The sequence below is a fragment of the Leptodactylus fuscus genome, chromosome 8, assembly GCF_031893055.1.
Source record: "Leptodactylus fuscus isolate aLepFus1 chromosome 8, aLepFus1.hap2, whole genome shotgun sequence".
In the NCBI taxonomy this organism is placed as follows: domain Eukaryota; kingdom Metazoa; phylum Chordata; class Amphibia; order Anura; family Leptodactylidae; genus Leptodactylus; species Leptodactylus fuscus.
The window spans coordinates 21,132,140-21,151,818 of record NC_134272.1 but is presented as its reverse complement, the minus strand read 5'-3'; the positions used below and the strand labels follow the sequence as shown (position 1 = coordinate 21,151,818).

The window sequence follows — 19,679 nt, the reverse complement described above, 5'->3', positions numbered from 1 at the left end:
ATTGGGTGTGCTCCTATTATTCTATGTTGGTAATAAGACTGGAAGTTGGACACAAGGCAGAACCTTCAGGTAGACTTCACCACCTACTTTGAAGACCGATGACTGATACTTGGTTTTACTTTTAGGATACTGGGATTGCAACTAGTTTCATCAAAGATATAAAGGGAAATATCAAAAGGACCAGACATGGGGTCTGTCAAGTCAGAGATATCTACAGTTCGGAGACCAGTGCTACCCTTCTCTAGTGTGCCAAGACGGGTCAAGGTAAAGTCTAAGCATGAATGGATTTTCCCATCTGAGTGCAGAATATAAGCTAAAAAATTTAACCAGAGATTTGGCCACTGATGCCACCAGCCTGGGCTGACTGTATACTGGCATCTCTGCCACAAGGACCAACTATCCAATGGACGAAAATGCTCCCCATGAATGTTCCTCTTCCCCATATGGATCAAAATATTATATACACTTAGTCACACTGGGCAATGGAGTGCTATATAAAGGAGACCTTTCTGGCTATTAGGTGGAGACCCAGCTGGACTCTGTTCTGTTCAGACGTCTGACTCCTCCAAGAAGCAGTTGCCGCCTCCTTGAGAATAAGAGGCTTGGTCTGAGTGTGGTAGGGAGAATCGCCTGTAAGACCAAAGTTGTTGGCTAAGCATGCTGTACGTTGTGTGTGCTTAGTCCTAGCCCAGTGTACCGAGAAAAGTAAAGTCTCACTTTAGGGGGATCTGAATTTCTGGTGGTTCTTTTGAGCCCTACATGACTACACTACACCACCAGTCTGTGTGGAGCACGTCCAGCGGAGTCATAGTTGGCATGAGTGTTACATATCCTTTACTTTATAGGATTTTTATGTGATGTGAAATGTAATCAAGTTTTTTGGCATTTAAATACTGACACAAAATATTAGCACATATTTGGAAAATTATTTGACAATTTACATGACATTCGTTCCTATGGGGGGGGGGGGATTTTAGTTACGGTAGAGTTTGTGTCTACAGTTTCCTTCTTACATATGATAGGCCCCAGACCCCAAGTCATTGCAGTTGGTGTTGCTGTTGGTTGTCCAGAGTGGAGGGAGGTTGACACTTTTTATAAAAGTCATGGTGCAAGTGTCAGATGACGCCTGAGAATTTTCTTCTTACACAAACACCAAAATGTTGGGCAACACCACAACCACGACAGCAAGGCTTAATGGTATTTGGAGTCTACTTCCAGCCGAGGTTGCATCTTGATCAGTCTCCTTCGTGGAGTTGAAGACCTGAGATGTTAAATTTGTTTTCTGTGTTGAGAGCGGGCTCGCATTTACCGGAGTTTTTTCAATTTTCTGCTCCTCGACTTTAGGTTGACCAGTATTTTTGTTTATCCAGTCAATAAAGCTGCAGATTTTGGTGTAGACCCCAGGTCTCATTTCACGGGCGCAACCATAACCCCAACTCATAAGTCCACAGAGTTTAGGTTTACCATCATCTAGTTGGCATACTAATGGTCCCCCCGAATCTCCCTGTAGATTACAATATTTTTGATATTAGATTTTATACCAATTTACAGTTTTCGCTATCTACCTCTAAAAGATGAAGGATGCTCACCTGGCAGCCATCTTTTCCGCCTTCTCTTAAGCCAGCACAGATCATGTCGTCTTTTACAAACACATGGGAAGGCGAGGCCTTAATTTTAGCGTGGAACATTTTATTACATTCAGAATTATTGATGAGAGGAATCTGGACCTGCTGTAACGTTTTGGGCTCTTCCAACCTAACTGTAAACAAGGAAAAGAAGTATTAATGCTTCCCTATGAGATGTACGGAGCACAACCTACAAGGGCACGGCCCTTGGGCATTATTACAGTTTTTCTATCAGGGTTAGGGGGATATCGTCACTCCTTGGGGAGTGTGTGGAGAATTATTAAGCCTTTAGCACTCCACTTTGCAAGGGACCATGGGAAGAATATGCAAATCTGTCTTCCATGATGTAATTAGGTAGTCAGGTGCCTCAGTGTTGCAAACCAATAGAGGGCACTCACTGGAATGTGCAAGCCTGGCTTCCCTGATGTAGTCAGGAAGACAGAATCTCAGTGAAATAACCCAATAAAGGCTGCTCCCTTTAACATCATGCTCGACCTTCCAAGAGGCCTTTGTTTTGCAATGATGCTGGGATTATTACCAGGTATAGTCTCTCAACCGAGGGCAGCTGTTTCAATGTTATTGCATCTCGTCAGCCTGGTGTAGAGAAGACTAACCTGGTAGAGGTGAGAGGCTTAGACAGGGTTAGAGGGATATTGTCACTCCTTGGGGTCACTCCATAATTACATAATGGAAGACAGATTTGCATATTCTTCCCATGGTCACTTTTTCTATCATTCATGGAAAATTCCCTCTAGGTTACGTTACATTAATTAAACATGTCTAAAATCCGTCTACTAGAACGCCACCAATCCCCCAAACGGGTGTCCACTACCTGTTGGACATTAAAAATATCTCAGCGAGATGGTTCCCAAGTGTGGTGGCCTCTACGCAAGGAACTAAACAGGACGCCCACGTATTCCAACAGATTGTAAAGATCGGAACAAAGCGTTACTTTGTACTGGAAATCACTGACTTATTTCTGTTACCTTACATCAGTAGGATCCCAAAATCAAAGGGCAGCATTGGCATAGGGTTTTAGGGTTCTTTTCATGTTTTTTTTGTATTTGACTTCCTATAAAACTATCTGGTGCAACCCATTAAGGAAGGAGATGGGTGTGAATGATGACATTTCACATCTTCCTCAGGATTCCCCACAGGTCTGATCATTTCTGGCCCCTATAAAATTCTGCAATAAGGTTACCAGCTGTAGCATTGACTTGCTGCGTTCACTGGTGTGCTATTTTTCACAGCATAAGCAGTTTCCCTCTATTACACACTATGTAGTTCCTGCCTCTCCATATTGCTATGCACTTCCTTCTGTTGCTGATGTAGCTGGGCATGCCCATAGCATGGGTATGCACTTCCTCCCTCTCCCTACAACTTTCAGGGTAAGGGTGCATTCACAAGGAGTAACATGCCGTGTGACCTGGCACGTATACGCCGTGTGAGATTTTGAGCGCCATATACGCTCCCATTGATTTCAATGGGAGTTAGTCTCGTATACGCCGCGTTATTTTGCGGCCGTGATTTTGCGCGGTGTATACGATCCAGGCTCCCATTGAAATCAATGGGAGCATATATGGCGCTCAAAATCTCACACGGCGTATACGTGCCAGGTCACGCGGCACGTTACTCCGTGTGAATGCACCCTAAGGCCCGGTTCACGTCAGCATTTGCGTTTCTCTTCACGGAGTCCCAAGTCCTGTAAGCAGCACATTTCTCTCCGCATGTTTCGTGCAGAAACCGAGCAGAAACCACACGGATGTCATTATAGTCTATGGGGTCCGTGTGGTTTCTTAGGTAATTGCTTTTTTATGCATATAGGTTTCCATTCGGGGGATCCCCAAGTGGACTCCCTGAATGTAAACACAAATGCTAATGTGAACTGGACCTTAGTGTGCACACCTGCCAGTTCCAGGCAGCCCTCACCTATTTGCATCTTCGCAGTCCTCTGCTCGGTGCCTGAGCAATATAGGTTCTCGGCTTAGCTTGTTCCTGTTGGTTTGCCTTGCATACTGCCCATGTATCAAACTTTAGCCGGCATACTTTTTCTGCTCATCCTCATCTTCCCGAGTCCCGTTAATGACCTTGACTTGCCTTTGACTATTAAACACATGATGTCCACCCTGACCATCAGCCTGTCTATGACTCTAAACCAACCTCCCCATAAGCTTTGCCCATATTTGAATATTCTCTTGCTTGTCCCTTGATGCTACTACTGGTGTGTTGCTACCACCTATACTGGGACCAGTTTATGAGGTAGACACCTGGTAGTCTCCCCACAGAGAAGTACAGCTCCCAGTTGAATACTGGGAAGGCTACTTATACAATGCCCTCAGGAGTGGCCGTGATAGCAGCCCTTCACCACTTCTTGATGATTCAGAACTTCCTACGGATTTACGATATCATCTGAACCCTATTATAATTGTGAATTTAAAAGATTTTTGGAAAATTGTTCTCGTCTTTGGTGTTAATATTATGTTTGTCAGTATTAAATTTGGAATGGAAAACTTAAACCTGAAAGGATTATACAAAAAAGTCTTCTTGTTGTTGAGGAGGGTTGGAGGCCTTGCCCGGGTCCTCACACAAAGATCATGTAGTCTATGCATTGTAACTATTAAACAGTGTAGAACCGGCCCACAAGAGTACCAGAGGGTCCTCAAGCGGGCCCACAATAATGGTGCAGCAGAAGACACTCAAATTTATAGGATACTATGGTCTTTTTCCTAAGGTTTCTTGGAAGGTGGGCCCCCAGAATCGTATTATCTGGTGGACCCAATGAACCCCAACCTGCCGCTCACTGTTAGCACATGCTAATAGCAGTGCGGACTGATCATTGCCTTGATTGTTTTTTCAGATTAATAAAATGACCAATTTGTAAAATTGATTCAGAATATTTTGGGTTCTATTGTTTTCTCACCATCTTCATTGACGTCCCCCCAGCCGGTCAGCCAGCACAATGCCCCTTCTGGGTATTCCTGGTCTTGGAATGGCATTGGGATTAACTGGACATTTTCATTAATGGTTGCTGGTATCTCCAGTAGCATTAGTGCCATGTCTGCGCTGGTTCCGTCTCCTTGGTAGTTCTCATGCAGCACGATAGACTGTACTTTGATGTACTGTTTTGTAGGACTCTCACCAGTGATGTTCAGCACCCCCAACAAAACCTGGAAACGACTATGATTTCTGTTCCTGAGATAAAAGTAGGAAAAAGCCACATCAGTGTGTACTACTAAAAAGAGAAACCACAAGTCAACATGCTGGCCATATCTGGTGAACATCTTATATATCCCTCATGTGAATAGGAGACTGTACTCAAGATAAAACAAGTGGGTTGTTCTGCATGTGGCTTACAAACATGTTTTACGCTAGATTCGCACTAGAGTTGGGTCTTCTGTTCCTCTGGTCAGTTTGGGAACCCGAAAAACAGAAATCCAATCTGATTAAAAAGCGTTTACCTGCAGAAACCTGTAGGCCCCATAGACTATAATGGGATCCAACAGGTTTCTGCCCCCAAAATTGGCGAAGAGTAAAGTCCTGCTTGCCTATTTCAAGTGGAATCGGGATTGAGTCCCCGAATGGTCACCCAACACAAATGTGACGGAAGCCTTACATGTTTTTACAGCACTCCATGTGGTCAGGGGGTGCTACTGCAAGTGTAATTTATCAGAAGCATTCATTCAAGAAACTTCATGCCTTCTTAACTACATGTTGACCACCTAATGGAGTTATTTGAAAAAAAATTAAAATTTTAAACACCCCCTAGACCCCAATAGTTTATTATGACTTCATGGGTAAGGGGCACAATAGCCCTGCTTTACTATTGTGGATATGACTAGACAGTGAGATGAACATGGCACATTTTTGGAGCTGTGAGACGCATGTGGAGCATTTTGGTGGGGCTAAAATTTTCCAACATGCTTGAGATGTAGGTGGGGAATCCAAATAAAAAGGAGGCGAAAATTTCACTGAAAATCTGGCACTACTAAGTGTAACCTAGTCAGTCTAAGGATATGCCAGATTTATCATCTAGCGCCAGTCCATAAAACTTTGTGTCATCTACATCAAAATTGACATTATGGAGAGGAAAAACTATTAAAAAAAAATATGTTCGTTATTAAAAAGAAAGGAAACTAGGAAAAAATTTGAGAAACAGGCATATTTCTCCTACTTTATTTTTGTTTGATTTTTTTCCCCCAGATATTAATGGGAATCTGTCAGGGCGATTTGTGATCCTAAACCACCCACAGGTCCTTATGAACCAAGGGTTTGTAACGCTATCCATGACCACTAAGACTCCTCGGGCTCTTCTGTAGGTTCCTCCGCCATCACGTTTTACAGATTTTCTTCTGATGAACCTTATGGGCAATGTTAAGACATCTGAACGTGGACCTGTCTAATCCAAGAAACTACTCCGCGCCAAGTGTGCTAGAAGAGGAAGGAGGTTACAATAAGGAATCTTGTAAGATGGAAGCCAACTCACTTCATACAGTGCGCAGCAGTCACCACCCATTTTGGGAAGATCAGAGCCCCGCTACATACAGAGTAATTGTTAAATAATATAGCAGCCTGGTAGGGCCAGGCCCCCAGCTGAGCATTCTCTCCACCCACGACACGTGTGGAGGGTAAGTCATAGACATAACCTACGAGGAAGAAAATATATAGTGAGTTCTATCTCTAATATCATAGACAAGACATAGAGAAATTGTGATAGATGATACATAGATAGATAGATAGATAGATAGATAGATAGATAGATAGATTTGAGATAGATAGATAGATAGATAGATAGATAGGAGATAGATAGATAGATAGATAGATAGATAGATAGATAGATTTGAGATAGATAGATAGATAGATAGATAGATAGATAGATAGATAGATATTTGAGATAGATAGATAGATAGATAGATAGATAGATAGATAGATAGATAGATAGATATTTGAGATAGATAGATAGATAGATAGATAGATAGATAGATAGGCGATAGATAGATAGATAGATAGATAGATAGATAGATAGATAGATAGATAGATAGAGATTTGAGATAGATAGATAGATAGATAGATATGAGATAGATAGATAGATAGATAGATAGATAGATAGATAGATAGATAGATAGATAGGAGATAGATAGATGATAGATAGATAGATAGATAGATAGATAGATAGATAGATATGAGATAGATAGATAGATAGATAGATAGATAGATAGATAGATAGGAGATAGATAGATAGATAGATAGATGATTGATAGATAGATAGATAGATAGATAGATAGATAGATAGATTTGAGATAGATAGATAGATAGATAGATAGATATGAGATAGATAGATAGATAGATAGATAGATAGATAGATAGGAGATAGATAGATGATAGATAGATAGATAGATAGATAGATAGATAGGAGATAGATAGATAGATAGATAGATAGATAGATTTGAGATAGATAGATGATTGATAGATAGATAGATAGATAGATAGATAGATAGATAGATAGATAGATAGGAGATAGATAGATAGATAGATAGATAGATAGATTTGAGATAGATAGATGATTGATAGATAGATAGATAGATAGATAGATAGATAGATAGATAGATAGATATTATATAGGGATAGATAGATAGATAGATAGATAGATAGATAGATAGATAGATAGATAGATAGATAGATAGAGATGGTCGGACCTGCTATATGTACTGGGACCTACCATCCAGGTCCCAGGAAATGTGGTTATTACCGCAACCTTTTTTGTTTTCCTATCTGGATACTGTCCTAATAACTCTCCTGATGAGCTTTGCGAAACGTGTAGAGAGTGCTTAGTGGGGCTTATAATGCCATGACCATAGTCTACTCCTGTATATTTATCTGCCAACGGTGTAGCGGTAGAGAGTGAAACTGCAGCCTGTCTCATCCGACCTACTAGAGGCAGACTGCGATACTCCGTACTAATACCGCCAAGAGGGTCACCAATCTTGGGACCCAGGGACCGTAGTATTTTTGGACGGTAATTAAATAAGGGGTGACAGGATCATTGACATTAGCCCTTGGAGTCACCTGGGGGGAACTGGCTATACGGGTGGGTGAATACCATACCGCTCTGCCATTATTGCATACTATTGTTAGTGGTGTGGCTGTCCCCGACTCAGACCACCCCCCTCTGTATTATCCATAAAAGGATACAAGTGTGCAATACTAGTTGTTAAGGGTGCATTCACACTGAGTAAACGCTAGCTTATTCTGAACGTAAAACACGTTCAGAATAAGCGGCGTCTAAAGCAGCTCCATTCATTTCTATGGGAGCGGGGATACGAGCGCTCCCCATAGAAATGAATGGGCTGCTTCTTTCACTCCGTGCAGTCCCATTGAAGTGAATGGGGAGTGCCGGCGTATACGGCAAGCTCTGCTCATGCCGGAGCGTACACGCCGGCACTCCCCATTCACTTCAATGGGACTGCACGGAGTGAAAGAAGCAGCCCATTCATTTCTATGGGGAGCGCTCGTATCCCCGCTCCCATAGAAATGAATGGAGCTGCTTTAGACGCCGCTTATTCTGAACGTGTTTTACGTTCAGAATAAGCTAGCGTTTACTCAGTGTGAATGCACCCTAACACTGTAACACAATAGTAGGTACAAGATACAGAAACAGTTCGTTTTTAACTATATTTATTAAAAGCTACGTTTTATTTTTTATTTAAGTATACCCCTGTGCTGAAAGACTAGATATATAGATAGATAGATAGATTTGAGATAGATAGATAGATAGATGATAGATAGATGATAGATAGATAGATAGATAGATAGATAGATAGATAGACAGACAGACAGACAGACAGACAGACAGACAGACAGACAGACAGACAGACAGACAGATAGATAGATAGATAGATAGATAGATAGATAGATAGATAGATAGAAAAAAACCACACTCCTGGAGCTGAGGTAGCGCCACCTAATGGATCCAGGACACAACTGATTTAAAATGACATACGTCTCCCTATAGGAAATGACATGATATAAGGGCAAGTGTGGATATCCTTAGCTTGTATACCCAATATAGCGGGGAATAACATGCTCAGTTAACAAACCTTAGTGTGTGTTGTGGAGAAGGTATTTTGGCAGACCAGACTTACATATCCCCATCCTTCTGCCTCCAGGGCACTTCTATACAAGCCTGGAGAGTAGCAACCAGTCAGACCAGTATACCACTGGCCATTCTGATGTCTGCTGCACCCCCTATTGGCCACTGTCACCACCACATCTTCTACACACAGTGAGACACAGCTCACATAGATCAGATTCTAAAACACATCACACTACATATAAAGGCCGATATTACAGATTAAAAATTAATATGTGACCAAAAGGATGCATAGAATATGGGCATGGATATATAGACAGATAATGAGATAGATAGATAGATAGATAGATAGATAGATAGATAGATAGATAATAGATAGACATGAACTTTCTATTGCTAGATATGAGATTAGATACAGTACATAAGCAAACACAAAAAATGCAACATTATTCGTAATAAAAAGTAGACATAGTCGGATGGACAGACGGACAGGTAGATAGATGATAGATAGATAGATAGATAGATAGATAGATAGATAGATAGATAGATAGATAGGAGATAGATAGATATGAGATAGATAGATAGATAGATAGATAGATATTAGATAGATAGATAGGTAGATAGATAGATAGATAGATAGATAGATAGATAGATAGGAGATAGATAGTTAGATAGATAGATAGATAGATAGATAGATAGATAGATAGATAGATATTAGATAGATAGGAGATAGATAGATAGATAGATAGATAGATAGATATTAGATAGATAGTTAGATAGATAGATAGGAGATAGATAGTTAGATAGATAGATAGATAGATAGATAGATAGATAGATAGATACCTGATGTTGTCTTCACCACAATACCTGGAGAATAAAAGCAGGGAGCGTTTAGTGTCTTTTGGTTGGATATTTCTTACAGATATCCCAGGTAATACAGTGACAGATTTACCAAAGTTTAAGCAGGGCTGTATCTAGACTTTCCTTCACCAGGGGCAATAGCTCTGTTGACTGCCGTTACTCTATGTCTAAATACATACTTCCTTGGTGCCCCCTCTTGTACCTGGAGAAGATATCTTAGGTGCCCCCCCCCCCCCTCAGCTACATCCCTCGTTTATAAATGACAGTGATGGGTTAGTATATAGACACATGGATCCACAGTACTTTACATACAGACCTATATGTCAGGGTCTAGAACAACGTGCTATGAATAAATATTACATTGTGAATATAAGAATACTTGATGCTTCTTTCTCCACCTCTTCATCTTATCTGTTCTCTCTTCTTTTCCCTCCATACTCCCTCCTCCTTTTCCTCTTCTCCTCTGCTCAATGGTGAACTCGCCCCCCACAGGATATAGTTTTCCACTCCATGCCCTGACATGTAGATGCTTCGTCTCATTCCAAATTGGCGCCTTCCTTCATGAAGGGCTCTTAGATCACTCACCCAGTGCCAGAAATAGGACAGCAGTGGTGGTCTTCCAAGACATAGGTTGGCCTCCTCCATGGAGATGTTGGCCATAACTTTTCATCCAAGGGGTCTCCATGGTCATTGTAGATGGTTCAGACTATTCTGGGTTTGTCTAATCTCTTGGTGACTTGGTAGACTCTGCAGTTTTCGGAAACTTATGTGCTAGACCTAAGATATAGATCCTTGGTCACCTTGTCTATCTTCTGGTTAATATAACACGCCGGTGGCCCTCTGATGACTACTATCTGTCTACTTGTCTCGGTCTTCCCTATTTTCTTGGATAGGATCTTTCTGTAGCCCTCCTTTTGATACCTCCTCTGGTCCACCACCACAGCTCTCTCCTCCTCTGACAGGTGACTGTATATCTCACTTTACGTTATGTAACCTCTTGGCTCCCTGAGGCGATGCCAGTCCATAGAACGTTCTGTGTTGTTGCAGATACTGAGCCTCCATTGTCTCCAAGCAGAGTTGGTCCAATTTTTTACATAATAAATGTGATTCATAAATTGTGTTCGGAGACTCAACTATCAGGTCAACCATCAGGAAGGCAAATGAGAAATTAATTGCCTTACGTATAAACAGTTTGCGCCACGTCCAAGTGTAACAATAAAATGCACATGGGGACCCGCGGGTGAATTTCCATTACAAAACACAGAACTTGAACACTTCTCCATCTTGAAATATAATATGGGACCACGGTGGTCAGTGATCAGCAGAAGACAACTCCATGGGACGCCAACCACTTACCACTAGAGGCCCTCACTTATGATCCACAGAATCCTGTTATACTTTATTACTGGGCTGTCTTATATATACTATGAGAGAAACATAGATTGTAAGCTCTTCAGTCCCATTGTGTGAAATTACATTCTTTGTTATGTATCTGTCTGTATTTGAACCCTACAAATTGTACAGCGCTGCGGAATATGTTGGCGCTATATAAATAAAATTTATTATTATTATAAACAAAGATTATGATGTCATCATAGAAAAGCTGTGGAAGAATGTAAAGGGGGGAAATCCCATGTGAATGGGTGACTAATTCTGCTTCCACTATTGACACCAAATTTGAGAACCACACACCAGTGGCGTAACTACCGCCATAGCAGCAGAGGCAACTGCCACAGGGCCTGGGACATTAGGGGCCCGGTGACAGCCGCTACCGCTGCCATCATTATACTCGGGGGTCTTTTCGGACCCCGAGTATAATGATTGGTGGACCGGGAGAGGTAAGAAACATAAAAAACATGTTACTTACCTCTCCACGATCCTGCCAGGCCTCCTTCCTGACGTCCTTTCTGACATCTATGACGTCACATGAACCCGGCCTGCGTCCCGGGTCATGTGACGTCCGACATCATTGAACAAGGATGGCAGCGGAGAAGACAGCGTAGGAGCCAGGGGACAGGTAAGTAACAGTAGTTTTTTATGTTTTTATTCCCCCGGGTCTTCGATTATTATACTCTGGGGTCTGAAAAGACCCCAGAGTATAATAATTGTTTATGGGTGTCCACAGTGGGACATAATACTGTGTGCAGGGGCCACTATGGGGGATAATACTGTGTGCAGGGGTCACTATGGGGGATAATACTGTGTGCAGGGGCCACTATTGGGGATAATACTGTGTGCAGAGGCCACTATGGGGGATAATACTGTGTTAAGGGGCCACTATGGGGCATAATAATGTGTGCAGGGGCCATTATGGGGGATAATACTGTGTGCAGGGGCCACTATGGGGGATAATACTGTGTGCAGGGGCCACTATGGGGGATAATACTGTGTGCAGGGGCCACTATGGGGGATAATATTGTGTGCAGGAGCCACTATGGGGGATAATACTGTGTGGAGGGGCCACTATGGGGGATAATACTGTTTGCAGGGGCCACTAAGGGACATAATACTGTGTGCAGGGGCCACTAAGGGACATAATACTGTGTGCAGGGGCCACTATGGGGGATAATACTATGTTAAGGGGCCACTATGGGGCATAATAGAACATGCAGAAATGCGTAGGAGGGGGTGGGTCGAGGTCTTCGGCATCGGTGTATGTCGGGGGGGGGGGGGGGGCATGTCAAAAGTTCGCCACGGGCCCCATGTCAAAAGTTCGCCACGGGTCCCCGCCATTCCTAGTTACGCCACTGTCACACACCATATACTATAGTCATAACCATTACTGCTGACAAAGAGTCTGTATATCATATCTGGGAGGTTGTCACAGCCCCGCCCCCTGATACTGACATCACTGATTAATTTTATGGCATGTGATCAGACATGAGATCCATACACCGTATGCTGCAGTACAGCTATTCATCTATTATTACTGACAACCAGCCCTGTCTGTGTGTCATGTCTGGGAAGTCGTCACAGCCCTGCCCTTATTAGTAGCGCTGTATTAGTAGTGGTCATGTATTAGAGGTCACCTCTGTCCATGTATTAGTGGTTGTCATGTAATGGAGGTCACCTCTGTCCATGTATTAGTAGTGGTCATGTATTAGAGGTCACCTCTGTCCATGTATTAGTAGTGGTCATGTATTAGAGGTCACCTCTGTCCATGTATTAGTGGTTGTCATGTAACGGAGGTCACCTCTGTCCACGTATTAGTGGTTGTCATGTAATAGAGGTCACCTCTGTCCATGTATTAATGGTGGTCATGTAATGGAGGTCACCTCTGTCCATGTATTAGTGGTGGTCACGTAATGGAGGTGGTCAAGCTGTGCCTCGATGCATTCCTCTTTGTGTAGGGTGTTTTGAATATACACATTGTGGTATAGCGGTGTGGTCACGTTGCAGTGGTATGGTAATATAATTTCACTTGGCAGTCATTATTAGAACTGTTTATTGTGTTTATAGAAGCAGGAAGACACGGGGCTGCACAGGTGTCTGAACTCCATCATGTGAACTGAGAGCTACGAGCACATCTTGTATTCAAGGACAAGACAAACCATTCTCCTAAAGTATGAAGTTAAATCACTGCTAAGTAATGGTGAAAAAAATTGAGCTCATTAACTCAACTCACCGTGTTTGGAGGAAGAGAAATGCTGCCTATGACCCAAAGAACAGCGTCCCCATTGTCAAGCATGGAGGTGGAAACATTATGTTATGGGGGTGTTCTTCTGTTAAGGGCACAGGACTACTTCACCGCATCAATGGGGCAATGGATGGAGCCATGTACCCTAAAATCCTGAGTGACAACCTCCTTCCCTCCACCAGGACATTACAAATGGATCGTGGCTGGGTCTTCCAGCAGGACAATGACCCAAAACATAAAGCCAAGGCAACAAAGGAGCCGCTCAAGAAGAAGCACATGAAGGTCATGGAGTGGCCTAGCCAGTCTCCAGACCCATAGAAAACTTATGGTGGGAGCTGAAGCTCCGAGTTGCCAAACAGCAGCCTCAGAATCTTAATGATTTAGAGATGATCTGCAAAGAGGTGCGGACGAAAATTCCTCCTGACGTAGGCGCAAACCTCATCATCAACTACAAAAACGTCTGACTGCTGTGCGCGCCCACAAGGGTTTTACCACCAAGTATTAAGTCTTGTTTGCCAGAGGGAACAAATACTTATTTCTCTGTGCAAAATGCAATTAAATTATTACTAAAAGGTAACCAGAGACAATATGAGTGCGAGGAACGTTCCTCACTTAGTCGTGAAGTCAGTCAGCAACTGGGGGCCACTGATGATGACAGGACATTGATGGAAGGCCGTAAACAAAGACCATTGGGTGGCCAAATTTTCCGCTTCTTCTTTCACATTTTTTGAGATCTTGGACAACACTTGAAAAATAGCATAGAAGGTAGACTCTGCTTTTCATCATATACAGCACCTCTACTGTCAGTGTCTGGTATTGCAACGCGGAATGATCAAGTGTATGGCGATCCTTCCCGCATCATGATTTACTGCATCACAGATGTAACCCCCTCACAGGAGTTACTAATGGTTATTTGGCCATAGAAGTGCCTTACATGTTATGATAGATTGTATGTGTTGCCATGTTTATTCTGTATTCATTTGTGTAATGTTGTTAAGCTGTTGTTCTCTGGTTTCACTTGTCCTAGTGAGCTTTGGTCTCCATAGCACCATACACTATAGTGAGTGGATCTGTAGCTGGAACAGGAAATAGTCATAGCAGGGAGAGGAAGTAGTATTCTGTGGGCAGCCAGGGAAGGAGAAGGGTGGCAGTGGCCATCTTGTGTTTCAGACACTGTGTTGTGAGGATTGCCATAGCAGCAGTAGCAGGGCAGAGAAGCTGTGTGACAGCGCCCCCATCACTATCAGTAAGAGGACAGGATTACATCAGGCTAAGTAGAGCTATAACCCTGGCAGCCTGCACCGACCTCTACAAGGTAGCTGAACTCCTGCAGTAAACCATAATCTGGATCTGCAGCCATCTTAGACTCTCTGCTAATACATGGGAAGGTGTCAGCCAGCTACAAGCCCCTGTGCCACAGCTCACTGCTACAGGACAAGTGAACCAGTAGATGCCTGTTACAATAAAGCAGTGAGCACTTCTACTGATCCTGGCCTGGACATTGCCTTCCTTGTAGCTAAGCCCTGGGCTAAAGCTCTTTGTTGGAGTAGAGCACTGACACCCACATCACCATCTCAGCCCAGGGACCAGCGGGTGTCTCAATACTCCAACTGGCGTCACATCTAACTGACTCTGCCTATTTCCCTGTGCACCTCTCCTGGGAGTTCTGGTGCCTATAAGGTCACCGTGACAGTCCAGCCTCCTGCACGGTTCTCCCGGGGTGGTCGCACAAATATGATATATTTTAGTGGCCTAAAATACCAAACCAATGACTTTTCACCTGTCCCCCTGGAATCCAGCCCTGCCGCTGCTTCCCCTTCTCTGGTCCCCCTGGAATCCAGCCCTGCTGCTGCTTCCCCTTCTCTGGTCCCCCTGGAATCCAGCCCTGCCGCTGCTTCCCCTTCTCTGGTCCTCCCACTTTCCGTTCATAGGTCATATGATTATTGTATTAAAGTGCCCTACTATTGGCATTGTGGTTATATGAATATGGTAATACCACACATGACTGCTGCGGCCACTGAGTACCTGAATAATCACATGACCTATGCAAGTAAATGAAAACCAGGAGGACTCGAGAAGGGGCAGGGCTGGATTCCTGCGGGTCAAGGTCTGTTTTTGGTATTGTTTCCACATTGCAGGGCTGCAGAGCCTCTAACTCCTGGCATGTGGAAGTCTAGGGGACGAAGATTTTTTGATTTGGTGGTATCACATAACCATTTTTAGCCTTTGATTGTGAATCGCACAGATGTAATGAGGTCGGGTCATAGTCAAGCATCTTACAGAGAGTTTACTAAAATTTTTTATATATAACCACCGTGAATGGGAAGGTTCAATCTGGTGGGAGAACACATTTACTTGAGAACACAAATCCGTTTTGCACTTCTCCATCCAGATTTGCACAAAGCGGTAGAACCAGTTTGGCAGGGTTCAGACTCCGCAGATCAGGATCCTGATGTTCTGTGTCTCAGGATGGAGGAGTCGGTGACAGTGAGGCCTCCGACACTTACACGTCACATTAATAATGATTTTTATACATCTACTCTACATCTTCCCCAGAACACAGAGCCATGAAGAGGATAGAGATCGGACAGAGCGTGAAAATGGCGCCCCCCACCCTCCAGAACATGTCAGATGACCTCATGAAACTTCTCCAGTTAGAACATCTTTGGGGCAGAGAGGCCAAGACCTATATTAGAAACAGATACAATTGTATGAAGTCTAGACAGTGCTCAACACATCAGAACCAGCTGCCCAAATATCCCTGCTAGCTTGCTACAATGTTTCAGTCTAGACGCCTGACTCTTTAGCTCACAGAGCATTGTCTGCACTGGATACATCAGCAGCAGCTGCACAAATATCCCCGGCAGTCTGATACAATGTTTCTGTACGGCTTCAGGCTCTTTAGCTCACAGAGCATTGTCTGCACTGGATACATTTGTATTCACTTCTAAAGCCTGGTTCACATTTGCATTCAGGTTTCGGTTGGGGAACTTTTCTCTCTGCATGTTTTGTGTGGAAAACAAGCAGAAACCACACGGATCTCATTATAGTCTATAGAGCTGCGGGTTTCTTTAGGTAACCGCTTTTCAATACGTATGGGTTTCCATTCGGGGGTCCCCAAATAGACTCACTGAACAGAAACCTGACCGCAGATGTGATCCGGGCCTAAGCTAAGCACAGGTACTGTATGTCTTATACTCTTATACTGATGTCCTTGCCAACTGTTTCAGACACCGTGTTGCCCATCTGATGGTGACAAGGAATATGAACAATGTGTCCTGCATTGTCCCCTGATGGCTCAGTGGTTAAGAGCACAATGATTAATGATAATAATTAAAATAAATATACCATTAGAGCAGAACAGGATTTGGCGCTGAGATCGTAGGATGAACAATGACCCTCTTCATGCTGCAGCGCCACATGAGAAGCCTCATTGATCGAGAACAGGAAGGATTTTGTAGGTAAGGGCTCTGCCAATATAAAGTCCTACTAGAGGTGGAGGACCTCCCCATGTGATACCTGAGGTCTGGCACATACTGAATACATTCCTAGTAATGGAGGAACTATACATACGTTCTCTGACTGTGATTGTTACATAATAGAGGATATACAAACAGTACACGTCCAGTACTATGTATAGACACAGCGGTATTATATGTAACACATAGTACTCCATATAGTATATACACAGGTGATGGTGACTGTGATTGTTACATTATAGCGGATATACAAGGAACATACATCCAGTACTATGTATAGACACAGCGGTAGTATATGTAAACAAATTACTCCCTATAGTGCATATACAGATGATAGCGACTGTGATTTTGCCCTGTGAAGATAAGGGTAGGGCTACTTTCCAAATGGTGAGTCTAGATAACACCACACGGGCCACGTTCTGAAGGACAAGACTAGATAACACCACACTGGCCATGTTCTGAACGACAAGACTAGATGACACCACACTGGCCACATTCTGAAGGACAAGACTAGATAACACCACACTGGCCACGTTCTGAAGGTCAAGACTAGATAACACCACACTGGCCAAGTTCTGAAGGACAAGACTAGATGACACCACACTGGCCATGTTCTGAAGGTCAAGACTAGATAACACCACACTGGCCATGTTCTGAAGGTCAAGACTAGATAACACCACTGGCCACGTTCTGAAAGACAAGACTAGATGACACCACACTGGCCACATTCTGAAGGTCAAGACTAGATGACACCACACTGGCCATGTTCTAAAGGACAAGACTAGATGACACCACACTGGCCACATTCTGAAGGTCAAGACTAGATAACACCACACTGGCCACGTTCTGAAGGACAAGACTAGATGACACCACATTGACCACATTTTGCAGAGTAGGGCTAGTTAACACCATATAGTAAGGGTCAGTAATGTGGTGTTGGAAATGCACCATTTTAGATCTCTGCCTGATTGACTGCTCATCCAAGCGTATTCCTACGTTAATATTAGGAAAATTTCTGGTATATATACTGTATACACAATAGCATATACTAGGGACTTTACTGAGGTGAAGGAATATTCCTTCAAGAACAATCTTGTGATTGCCAAGAAACCTTACTGTCCTTGAGGGAAGGTTTCTTCTCCTCGGTAATGTCTTCGTCTGGTCTTGGAGAATGTAGTCACTCAGATCAGGTTTCTAAATAAGTTGAGATTTGACTTTATTTTTCTCGATATCTCAAGATCTTCATGAATGATGCAGACTGGTGGATTGTCAACCTGACATTACAGTAGTCACAGCTTTTTAGTAATTTCTTACATAATGTCCAGAGCCCTGAGGAGGAGCATGAGAAACAGCAAATATGTGGCTGCCATGTGAGGCCTCTGCCCGGCTTGGTTGTAGTTACGGATGTCTATGGATAAGGAGAAGCTTTGTGTGGTTGGTGTTGGCTTTTTGCCGAGTGTATTGGTGGTTGTTCCAACAAGACCAGAGTTTTGCTGTATCCAGGCTGAAAAGTTGGAGACTTTAGTGTAGACTCCTGGTTCTCCTGGCCGGCCACAACCAACGCCCCAGCTCACAATTCCAACAAGAAACCAGGAATTACCCAATTGACAAGCCAACGGACCCCCCGAGTCTCCCTGAAACAGAAAAGAGATTTTATGGTTTCATAGTACACTGATATAAGTTATACGTCTTGTATATAGTGATATGGAGCATGCTGGTATAACCTGGGTATCTCCTGTATATAATTATATATGTACAGCTGGTATACATTATACATCTTCTTGTATATAGTGATATGGACCATGCTGGTATAACCTGGGTATCTCCTGTATATAATTTTATATTTACAGCTGGTATAACCTGGGGATCTCCTGTATATAATTATATATGTACAGCTGGTATACATTATACAGCTTCCATCATAATATATATAATTATACTCATATAGTATATAAAATGAGTTACTACTTCTCACCTGGCAGCCATCTTTATTTCCTTCACTGTATCCAGCACAGATCATATCATCCTGCACAATGGTAATGGTAGAGGTGATGTTGTTGGCCGCTTTGAGCATGCTGTCACATGTGGTGGAGTTGATAAGAGGAAGCTTCACCTCCTGCAGGGTGTATGGGGAGGCCAATTGAACTGGGAAGGAAAAACATATATGACCCTCCAACCATCATACTATTTTCCGTAGAAGAGACAATAGCTGCTGCATTGTATAAACCAAACTGTAACAGGGTCTACAAGATCTGCGCAGAGCCCTGATATTGTGTAGGAAGGAAGAAGAATCGAAACTCAGAGAAGACTTGCCATGAGAACAGTTCATCTTCTCGATGTCTATCTAGCCTTCCTGATCACTTGTCAATGAGTTGGCCAGTCAAAGAACTTACCACCTTCTGCCGTATCCCCCCATCCGGTCAGCCAGCACATCATTCCATCTGGGAACACCTGGTTGATGGAGGGAAGACATATTGGCTGGATATTGTTATTAAAAGTCACCGGATTCGCTAGTTCCAGTAACGCCAGATCTCCGCTGGTCCCATCTCCATTGTATATTGGGTTGATGATGATATTTGTCACTGGTACAAGAATCGTTGTGCTGCTGCCACCCGTCAGGCTGAGCATGCCCATCACCACGTGGAAGTCTCCATTCCTGGGAATCACAATGAGTAGAATGAATAAAATAGTTCCTACTCGGTATAGCACCAACATGTTCTATAGTGTCCGACCAAGAGGAGAACGGCCATCGGCAGGTCAGATTTAAGACCGTAACAGTCCAACAGAAAATGTGAACTTGAACGAACAAGACAATGTTTTAAGAAAATACAACTAAGTTATAATTTTTTAAAATAAATATTTCAGAAATTAATATTCTCAATTTCTCAATTCCGGCCAATGGTCTCCATAACGTACAGATATCCTTCATGTGACCAGCGTTCTTCTTACTTCTTGAGGTCTAGTCACCTGTTTATCGGTAACGTTTCCTT

At 43.1% G+C, this 19,679-nt stretch overlaps 1 protein-coding gene across 1 annotated transcript; it reads right to left on the bottom strand.

Moving 5' to 3' along the window:
* Positions 1-1,141: 1,141 nt before the first annotated feature.
* On the bottom strand, positions 1,142-17,339 carry LOC142217174 (prostasin-like). Its single transcript, XM_075285363.1, has 5 exons — positions 17,067-17,339; positions 16,121-16,209; positions 4,546-4,817; positions 1,590-1,759; positions 1,142-1,504 (listed from the first exon to the last, which is right to left on the bottom strand). The coding sequence occupies exons 1-5, from the start codon at positions 17,337-17,339 to the stop codon at positions 1,142-1,144; spliced, it is 1,167 nt and encodes a 388-aa protein (XP_075141464.1).
* Between the last annotated feature and the right edge of the window lie 2,340 nt (positions 17,340-19,679).

Coding starts and splice junctions, on each gene's coding strand:
- LOC142217174 (XM_075285363.1), bottom strand. CDS start 17,339: ATGGCCAGTGTGGTGTTATCTAGTCTTGACCTTCAGAACATGGCCAGT. Junction 4,818..16,120: donor TCCAGTGCAGACAATGCTCT/GTGAGCTAAAGA, acceptor CTTTTATCTCAG/GAACAGAAATCATAGTCGTT. Junction 1,505..1,589: donor GCGGAAAAGATGGCTGCCAG/GTGAGCATCCTT, acceptor TGTAATCTACAG/GGAGATTCGGGGGGACCATT.